Raw genomic sequence first — 17,128 nt, 5'->3', positions numbered from 1 at the left:
ATTGATTTTCATTTGTCTTGTTTTAGTCGTCAAAACAATTTTTGCTTGAATAACACGTCAGCTTAGGACTTCATGAGTCATAATTTGTTTTCACCAGGTTTATCCGTAAACAAGGCCTGGATCGTCTCTTCTATGAGTGTGACACCCACATGTGGAGACTGGGTGATCGTAAAATCCCAGAGGGCATCTCAGTGGATGGAGGATCCGACTGGTTCCTTCTGAACCGCATGTTTGTGGAATATGTCATCAACTCCAAGGACGATCTGGTCACCAACATGAAGCGTTTCTACGCCTACACTCTGCTGCCTGCCGAGGTAACACTCAAACAACCCATTTTCATTTTTCTTAACCGTGAGTGGCAGGTAAGTGAAACTTTGTGCACTTAGAGAAACTACAAATGTCTTGTCATTGCTAACGGCAGACAGACTTGCAATCAAAACGGGCAAGCAAGATGTGAAGTTGTCTTTGTAGCTGTACTCATCGCTCTAAAGAAATTACACTTTAATCATAAGCTTCAATCAATGTACATGTTCTACATTTCTTTTACCATTGAGCATTGAAAGGGGTGAAAATTAAAATGTTATTTTTTTTCTCACTGCCATGTATTCATTTGTTTGTTTTCCAGTCATTCTTCCACACTGTGCTGGAGAACAGTGTCTACTGTGAGAGCATGGTGGATAACAACCTGCGCATCACCAACTGGAATCGTAAATTGGGCTGTAAATGCCAGTACAAGCACATTGTTGACTGGTGCGGATGTTCCCCTAATGACTTCAAGCTTGTGGACTTACATCGCTTCCAGGTAATAATAACATACTCCATTAATTTTCCTTTTCGCTTCACGACAATTGATGGAGTAGCGTGAGACACAGCTCGTCGCACGAGACAAATTCAAACCATTTCTTATTTCACAACATTTCAGCAGTAAATTTAAAGTTCGGTAATTATTCACATACTTGCAAATATTCACCAAACACTTGTGCTGGTGTATCTGCACAAAATAATGTAGACTTGGGCAAAACATGGCCCAAGGGCCACATCTGGGCTTTTGCGGTCAAAATAATATATCAAATATTTTATTAAAAAACATAGTTGATGTAAGTTGTTATTTTTCTCATTTATATTTTTCCCCATGGATGTTTTAGCATAATTGCTCAGTATAATTTAATAACACGTAGTGTATGTAATGCATTTTAAACAGTTTGCGTTAAAATGATAAATTGTTCATATAATGAATATTTAATTTTGAAACTGCTTTTTTAAAATATATTCAAGCAATAACATCTTATTAAAAACACACATTGTAATGCTTTATATAAATACACTACATTATTGTGAAACTCAGATGAGGCGTAATGTCGGCGTGACTCTCAACAACTGTCATTCTGACCTCGGCATTTTCTCCTTTGATAATTTAATTTTATCCAATGAGATCCAAAAGTGTCAAGAAACAAATCAGAGAGCTGGAGTCAAAGATTGCAGTTTGGTTACTGCATGATTTTGATTGATACTGTGGCAGTCATTCATCTAATCATAATTGTAGATTGCAGTTGTTTAGAATTGTTCTTCATTGTACTAAAATTATAGCGCTGATAGTGCAGCGGCTTATTAAATCCATTAAGAAACAGCTGAAGTGCAGACCTAAGCTGCTGCAAACTCCCTTCTTTATTATTAAAAAGAAATATAGCTTTGATTTAATTGCATATTGACAAAATGATTGCTAATACAAAAGGGTCAACAGAAGTCTGTAAGGACTTGGGCTATGTAAACAGAGAGAAATTGCAACTACTCATTTAAGATACTATACTAATGTACATTCTGACTACAGTTGAGGTATCCTTGAGCAGGACACGAAATCCTACAAAAATCACCTCGGACAGATTTTGCGCCTCCTTATTCTGGCATGTGTACTGTCTGCGGGGTGACCACCAAAATTTAGCAGAGTGTAAATGAAATTTCTCCTTGAGAAGATCCTCTTTTATCATATTAAAATGTGTTTTATTCCAGTTAGCAACACTTAATTCTTAAGTGAAACATTTGTGACAGCTCATTGATTTGCCCTTTAGCCGTTTGATGAAAAGATGAACATTTTACCACCCAAATTACCCATAAATGACAAGCGCACACCTTATTAGTTGATTTTCTGCCTCCAAGCTTTCTCGCCGACGTCAGAATGTTCCCGCAGCCATCGTAATCAATAAGTAGAAAATGATATCTTATTTTCAGTGACCTAGAAAGTGAACATTTAGAAAGTAATTATATCCTCCTTGCCTTGGGTATTCACAGGAGGAATAGGAGAGTTAGCTTTTTAAAATGGAAGCAAGTGAGTGGCACTGACCCTGGGAGCCTGTCAAAAAAAATCAAATACCAGTTGGACTATTAATAAGCTCCTAAAAAGTAACATCTGTGGCACAAAATGAAAATGTTCCGCCATAGTTAAATACCTCTTGAAGTCATATACTTTTTCAACTGTGACTCCTGTCCTTCACATAGCTGTCAAAGCCGCAGCACTCCACTTCATTGCCAGATTGGTCAGCCGCCTGTCTCGCCCGCCTCACACACTTTAATGCCAGCACATTACCGGAGCTCCCTGGCAGTGCTGCTTGGCACCGTGGTATCAGTGAAGGCCATCCCTGGGCATAAAGTAGGGAACAAAAGCAAGCTTTGCAGGTGCATGCCAGGCCCCGCTATAAATAGGACTTGATATCCAACTGAGCACAAAATCTGAATTTGCCTTTGAATCTTAACATTGCAGGAGGTAGAAACCAGAACATTAGCATAAACTCTATAAAAGACTGGAATATGGCCTTTAGCTTCCAAAAAGTCATGCAAAGCAAGAGATGTGACATGAGGTGGTTGAGATGAAGCAGACTTGATTGGAATTTAGAGGCTAAGGTTTTTGAATTGCAATTCCCACAGGCATAGATGTCGAATATTAAGAAGGAGGTTTTGCAGTTGACTGCTTGCCGTGACAATCTGATAGTAAAGTCGAAATGAATTTTTATGACATCCATGTTGTCTTGGTATTTTTTTGGTCACAATCATATTCACCATGCCAATATTATCACCATCAAATAAAGGTGCAGCTATTAGGACTGATGTCTCATCCAGTTACTTTGCAACGATAGATCATTTTACAGTTGTGCATTTTGTGGCACAGTCAATTATTTTGAATTGACGTCACCCTTAGAAAACTGAAATGTTGTGCCTTTAAAATGTGCCATTTTTGTGTAGTAATGTATTTCATCATGTGGGAAAGACTGGCTATGACAGCACCGAAGGGCATGTCAAAACCCACTAGTTCTGGGAACATCCAAGCACCAGAATTTCCCACCTACACGTTTCCATTTAATTGCTGGAACCCCGCACAATCATCTGGTGCCATGCAACATCAAGCTGGCAGCCCGGAACGACAGTTGCAACATGAGAAAGACCCGAGATCCTCCAAATGTGCCAAAAATTCATTTCAACTCTTTTTTTTTTTTTGTAGGTTGCACCGAGGTGCTTGGTGCTAGCTAACTATTGGTTAATAGTTTTGTGTCTGCGGCTGACAAGAAAAGTCCTTGTGTAAGCGCCAAGCTGTGGAGGCGGCAGATTTCATGATGCACCTCCAGCCAAAAAAGCAACAGTAGCAAGGACAGAGATGGTGAAATTGGCATGGGCGGAAAGAGCAAATAAGGCAAAGCAAAAAAATACATTCTGTGTGAGAAAAGTTGAACAGCGGAAACTTACTACTGACTGCATGAACTGCTTTTAATGGGAATTAAAAGTATCTGAGCAACCCACGATGGAAAATGTATTTGTCTGATAATTTATCAGACATTTTCAATCCTAAATGCTTTTGAGGTCATTTAAAAGGCACTATTTGACATTTTCTCACATTACAGCAAAGTCTCAATGTCAGAAGTTGCATATGAGCGTTGTCTTTCCTCCATGTCAAACTCTCTATACCGTTTTACACACTTGGTGTTACATCTATGATTAGAATCTCTCAATCTGACTAAGTCCCCAGGCGTAAACAAGATATACGTACATAGCATGACTCAAGTTAATCACCAAATTAGAACGTGATCCCAATTTGCAGTTTTGGCTCGATTTCAAGTCTCACGTTCCAGAAATAATCTATTCATAGTCCTTCTTTTCCATACATTTCAAACTATGAAAAAATGTGGATTTGCGATAGCCTAACATCACTCATCTGTAAGAAAAATATTGCCACTTTTAAAGAAGGGAACGCGTTTGGATAAACATTTTTGTGTGGCACATTATGGACCAATAAAATCATCGGGTTTCAGCTGGTTTTATTACAGAATAAAAAATGTCCCAACCAGCAGGGGATGGGAATGTACTAATTATATTTTCTTCAAATACTTTTGATTATAAATGAGAAGAATTGTATGTTTTTCATCGCTTTAAAAATACTGTATCACTTAATGTGTATTTCAAGGCCTGATGTTACAACGCATACATTTGATTTATGTTTAAAGAGCTTTTACAAAATGAGCTGAAGGCCAAATTTTAAATTTGAACTCTCCGTGGCAGTTTGACAAATAAATGTGTTCTTTAGCTTCAAATCATGTCTTTTAAACAATGCAATACAATGATTACACAATTTGGTGCTCCCAACTTAAACTGTCAGATAACAGCAAAATCAGGCCTAAATTATCTACCCACCTTTAGGCAAACTTGAACTCCATGAGGAAACGCATTTAGTTAGATGTGGCGGGCCCCACAACTGAGTTTGTCTCACTAACAACCCCCAACTATTGCAACATCCACCGTCATCACGTAGAGAGCTGCCACTGTTTACTAGCTTGCAATTTCAATTTTATGACATCATAACAGTGTCCACAGCTGCCACCTCTATTTCCTCATAGGACACTAATCGGTGCTTTCTTTTTTCTTCCAGACGCCACGGTCGTATTAGTATGATGCTTTCATACATTAACGCCAAGTCTAATTGCCTGGTTAGTTCTAAACCCTGTGTGTAAAACTAAAAGCAGTGAAACTTACAAATTAACATTCAAATTACTCCAAAATGGTTCTGATGTTGGATGCTCTCCAAGACAAATAGATGGTGTGTTTCATAACCTTTAAGGAGGCAACGTACAGCACCAAACAAAGAAATGTCATAAAGATATGAATACTTGAAATAATGATGATCTCGTATCAATTTATTACAAATTGACATACTGAAGTTTATTGTACCTTCTGCAGTCTAATGAAAGAGTGTTTAATTGTTCTCCCTCCTACTATATACTGCTGGCTTGGATGAATGAACAAAGATACACTGTCAATTCAAAAATAATTTTCATACAAATAAAGTGAAATAGAATAATTTCCTGATGATGATCAGTCATGGCACACCAATGTGCCACAGCACCCGGGTGAGGAATTGCTGCTCGAATAAATTTGGGAATCCTTGTAAAGCTTTAGCTAACACTTAAAACACTGTACCTTGCACAAATACTCAATTATCACTGGTGAATAAAAAGTGTAAGACCATATATGAATCATTATATAAAGTGATGCAAGGTGGCCATCCTTGTTTGTGTTGGAATTTGTTTTTCCTCTGTTTTGTTTTCCATATCTGCTCTGCCTCCATACACATCACACCACTTACATTGTCATGCTGGCACAGAACTATTTTTTAATCTCCTTTTTTTTTTTTTTTAATCCCATCTTCCTCTCTGCAGCAAACGGTGCGTCCCACCTTCTTTGCCAGGAAGTTTGAAGCCAGTGTGAACCAGGAGATAGTGAACCATCTGGACGTCTACCTGTTTGGACCATTTCCATCGGGGACGCCAGGCTTAAACTCGTATTGGGAAAATGTGTACGACGAGCCAGATGGTGTGGCCAGTCTGTCGGACACACAGCTCACCTACTACCATTCCTTCTCAAGAATGGGTTTGGCCCGGGCTGCTGCGTCGCTGCAAGGCAACCCAAGGGACCACAGCTGCAGGTTAGATTTTAGAAACACATGCACATGATTAAGAGTTCTATTCAGTTAAATCTATAAATACTATAAAATCTATAAATAAATGATTATTATTTATTTTTTTCACCAAAACAAGCCAACTCTTTCTCAGCCCTATTATTATGAAATAAATATTAAGTAAATAAAATGAAGACCAAGAGATCCAGTCGCGTTTTTCTAGTCAGCATGGCTTAAGCGTCCACCCCTGTCTTACATGTCCGTATTACAATGACATAATGAATGAATGAACCATAACGTAGCCTCCAAGGACAGCCTGTTATGGCTAAATTATGGATGTAGTACCTTTTCTACTGGAGCTATTTAGCACAGTGCAGGTGTACGTTATGAAGCAGCAAGTACAAAGTCAGTGTACTTGTTTATATCAACTGCTTTTAAACTCTAACAGTGTCCACCTGTTGCACAAATATATTCAGTATAGTGAACTCGCACTTGAGATACATTCGAGACCCATTTGCAACAGGTCTGTGACATAGAGAGGCCATATAACTGTATTTTTTTTGTTATACTCTTTCTGCCTTGATGAATCACAATTTAATGGGGTTCAATGTGATCATGAAGTCAGAGCTGTAAAAGTTACCTTTAGCAGAAGAAACATTTTGGTTCAAAATGTTGGATTTCTAAAAGTCTGACCCGTGTATTCTGTTAAAAAAGCAATATTGCAATTGGAACATCTTGAATTCATGGACTTTTTTTAAGCATTTCATCAGAATAAAGCGCTCACTAACATCTGGTGTAAGAGCATTTTCCGATTAACTGTTTTGTTAGTCTACGCTGAGGTGATGAAATCAACATGCAAAGGGCTTACGTAAACAGAAACAAATTAAAAACAGAATGTGGAGGTGTGAAATGCCAATTTGTGTAAGCCTGACAGAAAAAAAGCGCCCATCGTCTAAACAAAAGAGAAGAGAGAGCAGTACCTTTGTAGCATTGCAGCAACAGCGTGACATCTTCTATGCACATTCTAATGATTTCTCACACCAGTGTTCTGGAGTCAACGAAACTTAATTGGGAAAGAACATTTGTTTGAACGATCACAAAAATACTGTCTGATCTACAGTTGATAGTTATTCAGACTGTCAGTATTTGATTCAGCAACATTTATTATTTTCTATCTCCTACTTTGTTTGATTGCAGCACGCTTGCAATGGTTGGCTCACTCAGAGTAAGAATCACTATGACACCATATCAAGACAAAAAATATTGTCACTGTGTGGCCATTTTCTTTTTTCTGACAAAAACATGAATACGGTATGAGACAAAAACTAAAGGTCGGGCTTTATGTCCAGGTATTTCTGTCAAAATCTGTTGCTCAGGTTATAGCCGACTCCAATTATATTTATTATTGGTACAATAAATAGTTCAGAATGTCTATGCAGATTTTCAGATTTGTGCTTTACCTATGAGAACTACATTTGAATTTAAACCAGAGAGTTGTCTATGTAGGCAAAAACAAGCAATTTGAAAGATGAAAATTTATTCAGAGCAATTGCACAAATATCGGCCAAAATTAATGTAACCATTTGGAATACCCTGGATAAGAATTAAACACACATGAAATGGATTGACTATAACAACAGCCGTCAACAAAAGAAACATACTGTATACTGTTAAGAAAGACTCGAAAACAAGTTAGTGACATCAGCAACAGTATATGGAGTGTAAGTCGTCAAGCATGTCTCATCAGCAAACTCCGAGGAGAGGAGGAGGACCAGCCCGGATTCGTGGTGTACATGCACAGCTGCAAGCACGCATGCACATAAACACACACACTCTACATCCCATGGAATCAACCCGTACACATCAATACAATACAATATACTTCCTAAAGTGATTCATTCTTTTTTCAGTTAATGTGACTTCAACCAGTAGGTGTCGGTAATGCCCATTGAAGCTGGTGCCACCTCGCCGTAAAACAAAACGAAGCAGAAAATGACGTAACTTCCTGTTCACGAACGAGTGGTGAATTGCATTTGGGTTCACCAACTGAACGGACCTGTGAGTGAACCCATCAGTGAGTGAGTGATTCGCATTTCCAGTTCATCGCGAGAACGGATCAGTGAGGGAACAAATCCTGACTTTCCCGTTCGCGAGCGAGTCATTGGGTGAACTGCCTTCCCGTGCATCAACGGATCAGTCAGTGAACGTGTTGCGTCTCCTGGCGTGAACTGTGTAAGCCAGAATGTAGATTTACGATTTGCCAAGGAAAGAAAGAACCACTCACTGAAACACCACTTCTTTTATGCACGTTTTCTCCAAGCTAACGGCTAACTTTATTGCATGAAGGGATGCTCCGTTATGCAAAAACGGGGAGATTATGCTTCTCTTTGGGTAATCTTTATTTCATAACACTTAAAATAACGTGTGTGCATGTATACGCCTAATTATTGTTATCCAATATATCTACTGCAATTTCACATTGGATTGCTGGTTTGAAATGTACTTTTAATATTATTATTAAATAAACATTTGTTAAAACGTGTCTGGTGTTTTATTCCTTGTTTTTATATTCGCCAATTAAAACATAAAAATCAGACATTTGGTTAACTGCTTTATATGACTATGTGTTTTACGTTTTTATATGAGTTGGTGTCCCCCAAAATAACAAATGTCGGCATAACTGATTTTTTTTTCAACCTTTTATTCAAACACAAACACATTCGGTATAATAACACCATCTACTACAATCCAACAAATACAAAATGAAAACATCAATGTCGACATAACGTGTCGGCTGGCATAGCAGCAACGCTGTCTGTCACTCACTGGTGAACCTTCGTGAACAAACCTGAAAACGGCGGTGTACCTAATAGAGTGTCCGAATGACGTCACAGATCAAACAGCCAATCAGAAAGTGGGGGATAGGGCGGGTGTGGCACTTTTCACTTTCATTTAAGCTTTGACTATGATTTTTCCCTAATGAATTGGCCTGTTATTAGGAACACCTGAAAATGACGGTGTACCTAATAGAGTGTCCGAGTGACGTCACAGATCAAACAGCCAATCATAAAGTGGGGGTGAGGGCGGGTGTGGCACTTTTCACTTAAGCTTTTTCCCTAATGAAGTGGCCTGTGATTAGGTACACCTCATGAAAACTTCAATAGGTACACTACACAAGGTAAAAATAAATAAAAACAATGAATCAATGAATAAGAAAGTGTAGCAAACAATTCTTTTGAACAAATCTTTTGAGTGAACCGATTCTAAAGATTCAGTTCACTTGAGAACTGGACTGCACATGACTAGTACAAAAGAGTGCAGACGGCCCATGGCTCCCATGTCGAAATAGCCGACTGGTTAGTGACACGGGCTCTTGCTCGGAAGGATCTTGGTTCGATCCCAGGTGAGAGCATATACCTAAGTGTCCTTTTAGAATTGGAACCTCGTGTATGCATACGCAAACAAATGCAAGTATTTATGTGTAAATACATAAGGCGGCCCCAACCCTAACCCTTCGCCTACCCTACTTTGAAACCCATAGCTACCAGGTCGAAATAGCCGACTGGTTAGTGACACGGGCTCTTGCTCGGAAGGAACTTGGTTCGATCCCAGGTGAGAGCATATACCTAAGTGTCCTTTTAGAATTGGAACCTCGTGTATGCATACGCAAACAAATGCAAGTATTTATGTGTAAATACATAAGGCGGCCCCAACCCTAACCCTTCGCCTACCCTACTTTGAAACCCATAGCTACCAGGTCGAAATAGCCGACTGGTTAGTGACACGGGCTTTTGCTCGGAAGGAACTTGGTTCGATCCCAGGTGAGAGCATATACCTATGTGTCCTTTTAGAATCGGAACCTCGCTGTGTACGCATATGCAAACAAATGCAAGTATTTATGTGTAAATACATAAGGTGGCCCCAACCCGAACCGTTCGCCTACCCTACTTTGAAACCCTATCCCTAGCTTTAAAGCCTGCTTTGAAACCCTAACTCTCTTCACCCGCCCCATACACTACTAAAATGGCGGTGTACCTAATGGAGTGTGCGTGTGATTCCCTCGTTAAGTGCACCTGCGTGAAAAGTTTTAGCTTCTGCAGAACGTGAAAATGACGTGCACTTAACGAGGGGATCTTGGAAAACATGTTGGAATGCGGCCCCAAGGACTAGAGCTTGACACCTGTGACCTTTGACCATGATATTTCCCTAATAAAGTGGCCTGTTATTAGGTACACTTGAAAATGGCGGTGTACCTAATGGAGTGTCCGTGTGATTCCCTCGTTAAGTGCACCTGCGTGAAAAGTTTTAGCTCCTGCAGAACGTGAAAATGAACAAATCTTTTCACGCAGGTGCGTTTAACGAGGGTAACCTGGAAAACATATTGGAACGCGGCCCCTCGAGGACTGGAGGTCGACACCCCTGGTTTAAGTGAAAAGTGCCACAATGGCGGCGTACCTAAAGGAGTGTCCGTGTGACGTCACAGATCAAACAGCCAATCAGAAAGTGGGGGTGAGGGCGGGTGTGGCACTTTTCACGTAAACCAGGGGTGTCGACTTCCAGTCCTCGAGGGGCCGCGTTCCAATATGTTTTCCAAGTTACCCTCGTTAAACACACCTGCGTGAAAAGATTTGGTCATTTTCACGTTCTGCAGAAGCTAAAACTTTTCACGCAGGTGCACTTAACGAGGGGATCTTGGAAAACATGTTGGAATGCGGCCCCAAGGACTAGAGCTTGACACCTGTGACCTTTGACCATGATATTTCCCTAATAAAGTGGCCTGTTATTAGGTACACTTGAAAATGGCGGTGTACCTAATGGAGTGTCCGTGTGATTCCCTCGTTAAGTGCACCTGCGTGAAAAGTTTTAGCTCCTGCAGAACGTGAAAATGAACAAATCTTTTCACGCAGGTGCGTTTAACGAGGGTAACCTGGAAAACATATTGGAACGCGGCCCCTCGAGGACTGGAGGTCGACACCCCTGGTTTAAGTGAAAAGTGCCACAATGGCGGCGTACCTAAAGGAGTGTCCGTGTGACGTCACAGATCAAACAGCCAATCAGAAAGTGGGGGTGAGGGCGGGTGTGGCACTTTTCACGTAAACCAGGGGTGTCGACTTCCAGTCCTCGAGGGGCCGCGTTCCAATATGTTTTCCAAGTTACCCTCGTTAAACACACCTGCGTGAAAAGATTTGGTCATTTTCACGTTCTGCAGAAGCTAAAACTTTTCACGCAGGTGCACTTAACGAGGGGATCTTGGAAAACATGTTGGAATGCGGCCCCGAGGACTAGAGCTTGACACCTGTGACCTTTGACCATGATATTTCCCTAATTAAGTGGCCTGTTATTAGGTACACTTGAAAATGGCGGTGTACCTAATGGAGTGTCCGTGTGATTCCCTCGTTATGTGCACCTGCGTGAAAAGTTTTAGCTCCTGCAGAACGTGAAAGTGACCAAAAACTTTTCACGCAGGTGCGGTTAACGAGGGTCACTTGGAAAACATGTTGGAATGCGGCCCCGAGGACTAGAGCCTGACACCTGTGACCTTTGACCATGATATTTCCCTAATAAAGTGGCCTGTTATTAGGTACACTTGAAAATGGCGGTGTACCTAATGGAGTGTCCGTGTGACATCAAAGATCAAACAGCCAATCAGAAAGTGGGGGTGAGGGCGGGTGTGGCACTTTTCACTTAAACCAGGGGTGTCGACCTCCAGTCCTCGAGGGGCCGCGTTCCAATATGTTTTCCAGGTTACCCTCGTTAAACGCACCTGCGTGAAAAGATTTGTTCATTTTCACGTTCTGCAGGAGCTAAAACTTTTCACGCAGGTGCACTTAACGAGGGAATCACACAGACACTCCATTAAGTACACCGTCATTTTAGTAGTGTAGGGGGAGGGTGAAGAGAGTTAGGGTTTCAAAGCAGGCTTTAAAGCTAGGGATAGGGTTTCAAAGTAGGGTAGGCGAATGGTTAGGGTTGGGGCCACCTTATGTATTTACACATAAATACTTGCATTTGTTTGCATATGCGTACACAGCGAGGTTCCGATTCTAAAAGGACACATAGTTATATGCTCTCACCTGGGATCGAACCAAGTTCCTTCCGAGCAAGAGCCCGTGTCACTAACCAGTCGGCTATTTCGACCTGGTAGCCATGGGTTTCAAAGTAGGGTAGGCGAAGGGTTAGGGTTGGGGCCGCCTTATGTATTTACACATAAATACTTGCATTTGTTTGCATATGCGTACGCATACACAACGAGGTTCCAATTCTAAAATGACACTTAGGTACATGCTCTCACCTGGGATCGAACAAAGTTCCTTCCGAGCAAGAGCCCGTGTCACTAACCAGTCGGCTATTTTGACCTGGTAGCTATGGGTTTCAAAGTAGGGTAGGCGAAGGGTTAGGGTTGGGGCCGCCTTATGTATTTACACATAAATACTTGCATTTGTTTGCATATACGTACGCATACACAACGAGGTTCCAATTCTAAAATGACACTTGGGTACATGCTCCCACCTGGGATCGAACAAAGTCCCTTCCGAGCAAGAGCCCATGTCACTAACCAGTCGGCTATTTCGACCTGGTATCCATGGGCCGTCTGCACTCTTTTGTACTAGTCATGTGCAGTCCAGTTCTCAAGTGAACTGAATCTTTAGAATCGGTTCACTCAAAAGATTTGATCATAAGAATTGTTTGCTACACTTTCTTATTCATTGATTCATTGTTTTTATTTATTTTTACCTTGTGTAGTGTACCTATTGAAGTTTTCATGAGGTGTACCTAATCACAGGCCACTTCATTAGGGAAAAAGCTTAAGTGAAAAGTGCCACACCCGCCCTCACCCCCACTTTCTGATTGGCTGTTTGATCTGTGACGTCACTCGGACACTCCATTAGGTACGCCGTCATTTTCAGGTGTTCCTAATAACAATAAAGTTAGCCGTTAGCTTGGAGAAAACGCGCATAAAAGAAGTGGTGTTTCAGTGAGTGGTTTTCTTTCCTTGGCAAATCGTAAATCTACATTCTGGTTTACATAGTTCATGCCAGGAGACGCAACACGTTCACTGACTGATCCGTTGATGCACGGGAAGGCAGTTCACCCAATGACTCGCTCGCGAACGGGAAAGTCAGGATTTGTTCCTTCACTGATCCGTTCTCGCGATGAACTGGAACTGCGAATCACTCACTCACTGATGCGTTCACTCACAGATCCGTTCAGTTGGTGAACCCAAATGTAATTCACCACTCGTTCGTGAACGGGAAGTTACGTCATTTTCTTCTTCGTTTTGTTTTACGGCGAGGTGGCACCAGCTTCAATGCGCATTACCGACACCTACTGGTTGAAGTCATATGAACTGAAAAAAGAACGAATCACTTTAGGAAGTGATTCGTTCACTCTCGTTCACTGAAACAATTCGTTCTTTTGACCGAATCGTTCACTCACGAGCCAACACTAATAAATAGACCAGAAGAAAATCCAACAGTACTTTTTGAGTGTGTTTTTTTTTCTCTCTGAGGGATCTTGTAAATGCACTTGCTGAAGGACTGTGACTAAGATATGACGGCAAGTCTATGCAGTAGAAATATAACATTTGCATATTATCTCTGTGCCTGCGTGGGTTTCTTCAAGGTGCTTTGGTTTCTTCCTACTTAAATAAAACATAAAGTTAATGTCACCTAGCCAATATGTATTAGTGTGGGTGTTGATGCTGATTAATCTTGGTGTGTCAAGGTTGGTTAGACTACCTCAGATCTCATGTCAGCTCTTTTTGCGCCAATAAACTTGCATGGAGATAAAAAATCTATATATATATATATAAATAAATAACTGCTGACAAACATGCCTAGAAATGATTGTTACTTTTGACCCAAAGGGGCTAATCATTGGTAGTATTTTTTTACCCGTGACCTTTATCCAATAATTAACCTTGGGCATCACATCTGAGTAGAGTGGACATTATAGTAAAGAAATTGATGCTCTGTTACTGACAATCACAGTTGTTCTTGTTGTTGGTTTTCGTCAAACAAATTAAGAAAAATACTTAAAAAATACTAGCCTTGTCATTTTCCTGGTATGTGGTTGACCACTCATAAGACCTCTGTTTCAATATTTTGTTGCATTTTCAAGATAACTTACTAAGGAAGGTGCCACCTTTTCTTACAGATAAAGAGAAAAAGAGACATCTTACATATAGAGAGAGAGATGAGTAGAATGAGAGTAATGCCACAGATGAATCCAAAATGACTAAACACTCAACAAAAATCAGAAAAACACTCATGTTATTTTTTTTGCCATTATCTAAATACTTCTGGACATAAATATATATGATAGCCTTTAATATTGAATGACTATTTATTATAGGCTACGATCAGTATTTGACAGATGCAAAATTTTCCTGAACCGGCACAGCACACATTATACAGACATGTAGAATGGAGATGTGCAACCAGCAGATGCATCAATGGAAAAGCACGTCAAGGAAGGGGATTTGGCTCTTTTAGCAGCCCACTGTGACTGCTTTAAAGGCCTGAATGGAGCTTCTGTGCAGACTACACTCTGACCAGTTCCCCCTGTCTTTTGGAAAGGACTGGGCAAAGGGGGGTAATGAAAGCTGAGGGATGAGACAAAGAAAAGGATGTGAAGTGAGAACAGAGGAGAGCGGCAGGAATGGAAAGCAGACATACAAATAGGCTACAGCGGCGAGGAGGTTCTACTTGTGGGTGCAAATATTTACTGTTCTGCTTGTCAGCGGAGCATTTCCCGCTATGGGATGACTCCGGCCGGCTCCTTCTGCACAATACTGATGAGGCCTCGGGCACAGGGGAGCAGCGGTGGCCAGTGCGGGTGTGTTAATGTAGGCCTGCACACTTGTTTAAGGAAAAGTCTGCGAATGAATGTTAAGGAGCAGAAGGGAGGAGAACTCGGAGTCAGGATGTGTGCTGAGAGCAGCTGCAGATTGTTGCCCAGCAGTGGCCATCCTGGCTCATTTTTTGTTTTTCCAGAAGTCACTCGTACTACCCCGAGGGCTGGCCACACGTATACGAGGAGGCACACTCACAAAGAGACCAATCAGGAGGGCAAGGCCTCCTTTCAGCTTCAGCTGACTGAATGACCCAGTTCAAATTAATGCGTGTGTGTCTGGGCGTGGGTGTGTGTCTGTCCGTGTGTGTGTGTGTGCGTGCCCACTTCAATGACTAATGTGAATGACTATTCTGTATTGCTGTGGTCTCAGCTGTCCCATTTCTTCTGAGCCAGGTCAAGGGGTAAAGCTGTTGCCATCATAAATACTCAATACAAAATACCATCAAAAGTTTGTAACATTTTTATATTGTTAACAGTCATACAAGTGTCAAAATATGTTTCCCACTGATAATATTAAGATGTTAAAACAGTGAAATATTTTTTACACCTTGAATGCCAAACATCCCAGTTGCAAGGCAGATTTGGACTGGTCACATTTGATCATCAGTGGCAGTAAATGAATAAGTGAATAAGTTTAATGGTCATGCAATCTTGGGTATATATTGGTTTTCTTTTCACGTCTTTTCTAAGTATCTTTTTAAAATAATTTGGGCAGAAAAGTCAAATAAAGTAGTACCATGTTTGGACTAATAATAATATATGCACCAGATGTAGATGTATTGATCAGAATGTTGTTATCCATCACATATTGTTGTCACAAAGCTCACTGACGGTCCACTGCTTGGCATATACAGTTCCAGATTTTTTATTTATTTTTTATTTGCTAACAACGTCTCTAAATTCTCTGCCAGGTATTTCCCCATGGGCCACCCAGTGTCTGTGCATTTCTACTTCCAGTCTGATAAGTTCCAGGGCTACCTTGTCAGGCACCATGCCACAAATCTAGCAACAAGCAAACTCGAGACAATGGAGACCTGGGTGGCACCTAAGAAGATCTTCAAGTTAACCAAGCCTCCTGAAAGCACTTTCAGCAGGTTGCAGTTTGCAGAGGTGAGTCAGCATATTGTCTCGCGTCTTCCATCAAATCTTTCCTGTCTTTCATTTGCTAGAGTGCGCTTTAGTTACCAAATCAATCAGCCTTTGCTAATTTCAGGAAAACGGTTCCAGTAAATTGCTTCGTCTTAAACAGGACCACACACCACTTGCTGAAGTGTAATGTTGACCTTCCTCTATTGCAGTGGTTCTTAACCTTTTTCCTTGTTCGCACCCCATTCAATTCACCAACCAGTTCTCGCACCCCTAACCCCAACCCTAAATAATTATTATAATAATAATTGGTTTACTTTACAGCTATAAGGCTTAATTAGCATTATCCCTAATGCCAATTAACACAGTGACTTCTTGATTTCCAGAATTTTTCACTTTTTTCAGTTATCCCTGAAAAATTGTAAATTTCCCCCAGGGTATCCTCGCACCCCCTAGGAAGCATACTCGCACCCCCGGTTAAGAACCACTGCTCTATTTTGACCTTGCCGCCAAAACAATTTGCATGCCTTCAAAATGACCTGACATGAATGGCCTTGTAAGATGCGCATTTATTGAATTCATTCAAGTTCATCGGATAGTTCCACATGGTGTTAATTTGTTGATCCTGAATAGAATGTCCTCTCACCTTCACAGTGGAATGCTCCCCTTGATTTTTTTTTTTTTTTCAGTAAAGGACCCGGCAGCAAGAGCTCTGATGTGACGGATCAGAGTGTATTTGCAGCATACACAAAATTAGCTGAGTGAATGCAAACTGACATTTTCCGTGGTTCGTCACGTAGCTTCCAGCAGGGGTCGAATTTGAAATGCCATCAAATGTATGAATGGATTGGTTTGGTCTGTTGTTGCCTGCAGGCGACGCTTGTGTCTACCTGGACACTCCCAGACTCTCTTTGACCTTTTTGCAAACATCTCAAAGGGAGCGTAAAGGAAGTTCAGACACCCAGTCGCCATGCAGCTCCCGCTTTCTGAGCCCCCGCTTGTGTGTTAAGCGTATGAAACCCTGAGTGACAGCGAAGTGATGTGAGCAGAGGCTTTTATCTGGATGCTCAGCCTCACAGAGCGTTCAGTGTCTAGCACTGTGCAGTGGCTGTCAGTCAGTCTGCCTGTCAGTCTGTCTCACAAAACGAGAACAGAAAGACTTTAAGTAAGACAGCTAGCGTGGCATTGCCATAGTCGCAAAGGATATGACCCCTTGTACTAAAGCTATATGCTTAACTTGCGAGATAAACC

The 17,128-nt window shown here is 41.1% G+C and overlaps 1 protein-coding gene across 2 annotated transcripts in view; it reads left to right on the top strand.

The window, feature by feature from the left end:
* xylt1 (xylosyltransferase I) overlaps positions 1-17,128 on the top strand; it is a 66,857-nt gene that overhangs the window by 42,715 nt on the left and 7,014 nt on the right. For both annotated transcript variants that reach the window (XM_037251106.1, XM_037251116.1), the window contains 4 exons: positions 98-314; positions 626-802; positions 5,697-5,962; positions 15,703-15,901. In XM_037251106.1, the coding sequence (XP_037107001.1) occupies positions 98-314; positions 626-802; positions 5,697-5,962; positions 15,703-15,901 (859 nt within the window). The remainder of the gene's footprint in view (positions 1-97; positions 315-625; positions 803-5,696; positions 5,963-15,702; positions 15,902-17,128) is intronic.

This window comes from Syngnathus acus, chromosome 1, assembly GCF_901709675.1.
Source record: "Syngnathus acus chromosome 1, fSynAcu1.2, whole genome shotgun sequence".
NCBI lineage: Eukaryota > Metazoa > Chordata > Actinopteri > Syngnathiformes > Syngnathidae > Syngnathus > Syngnathus acus.
The sequence above is the reverse complement of the archived record's forward strand: the minus strand, read 5'-3'. Positions and strand labels throughout refer to the sequence as shown.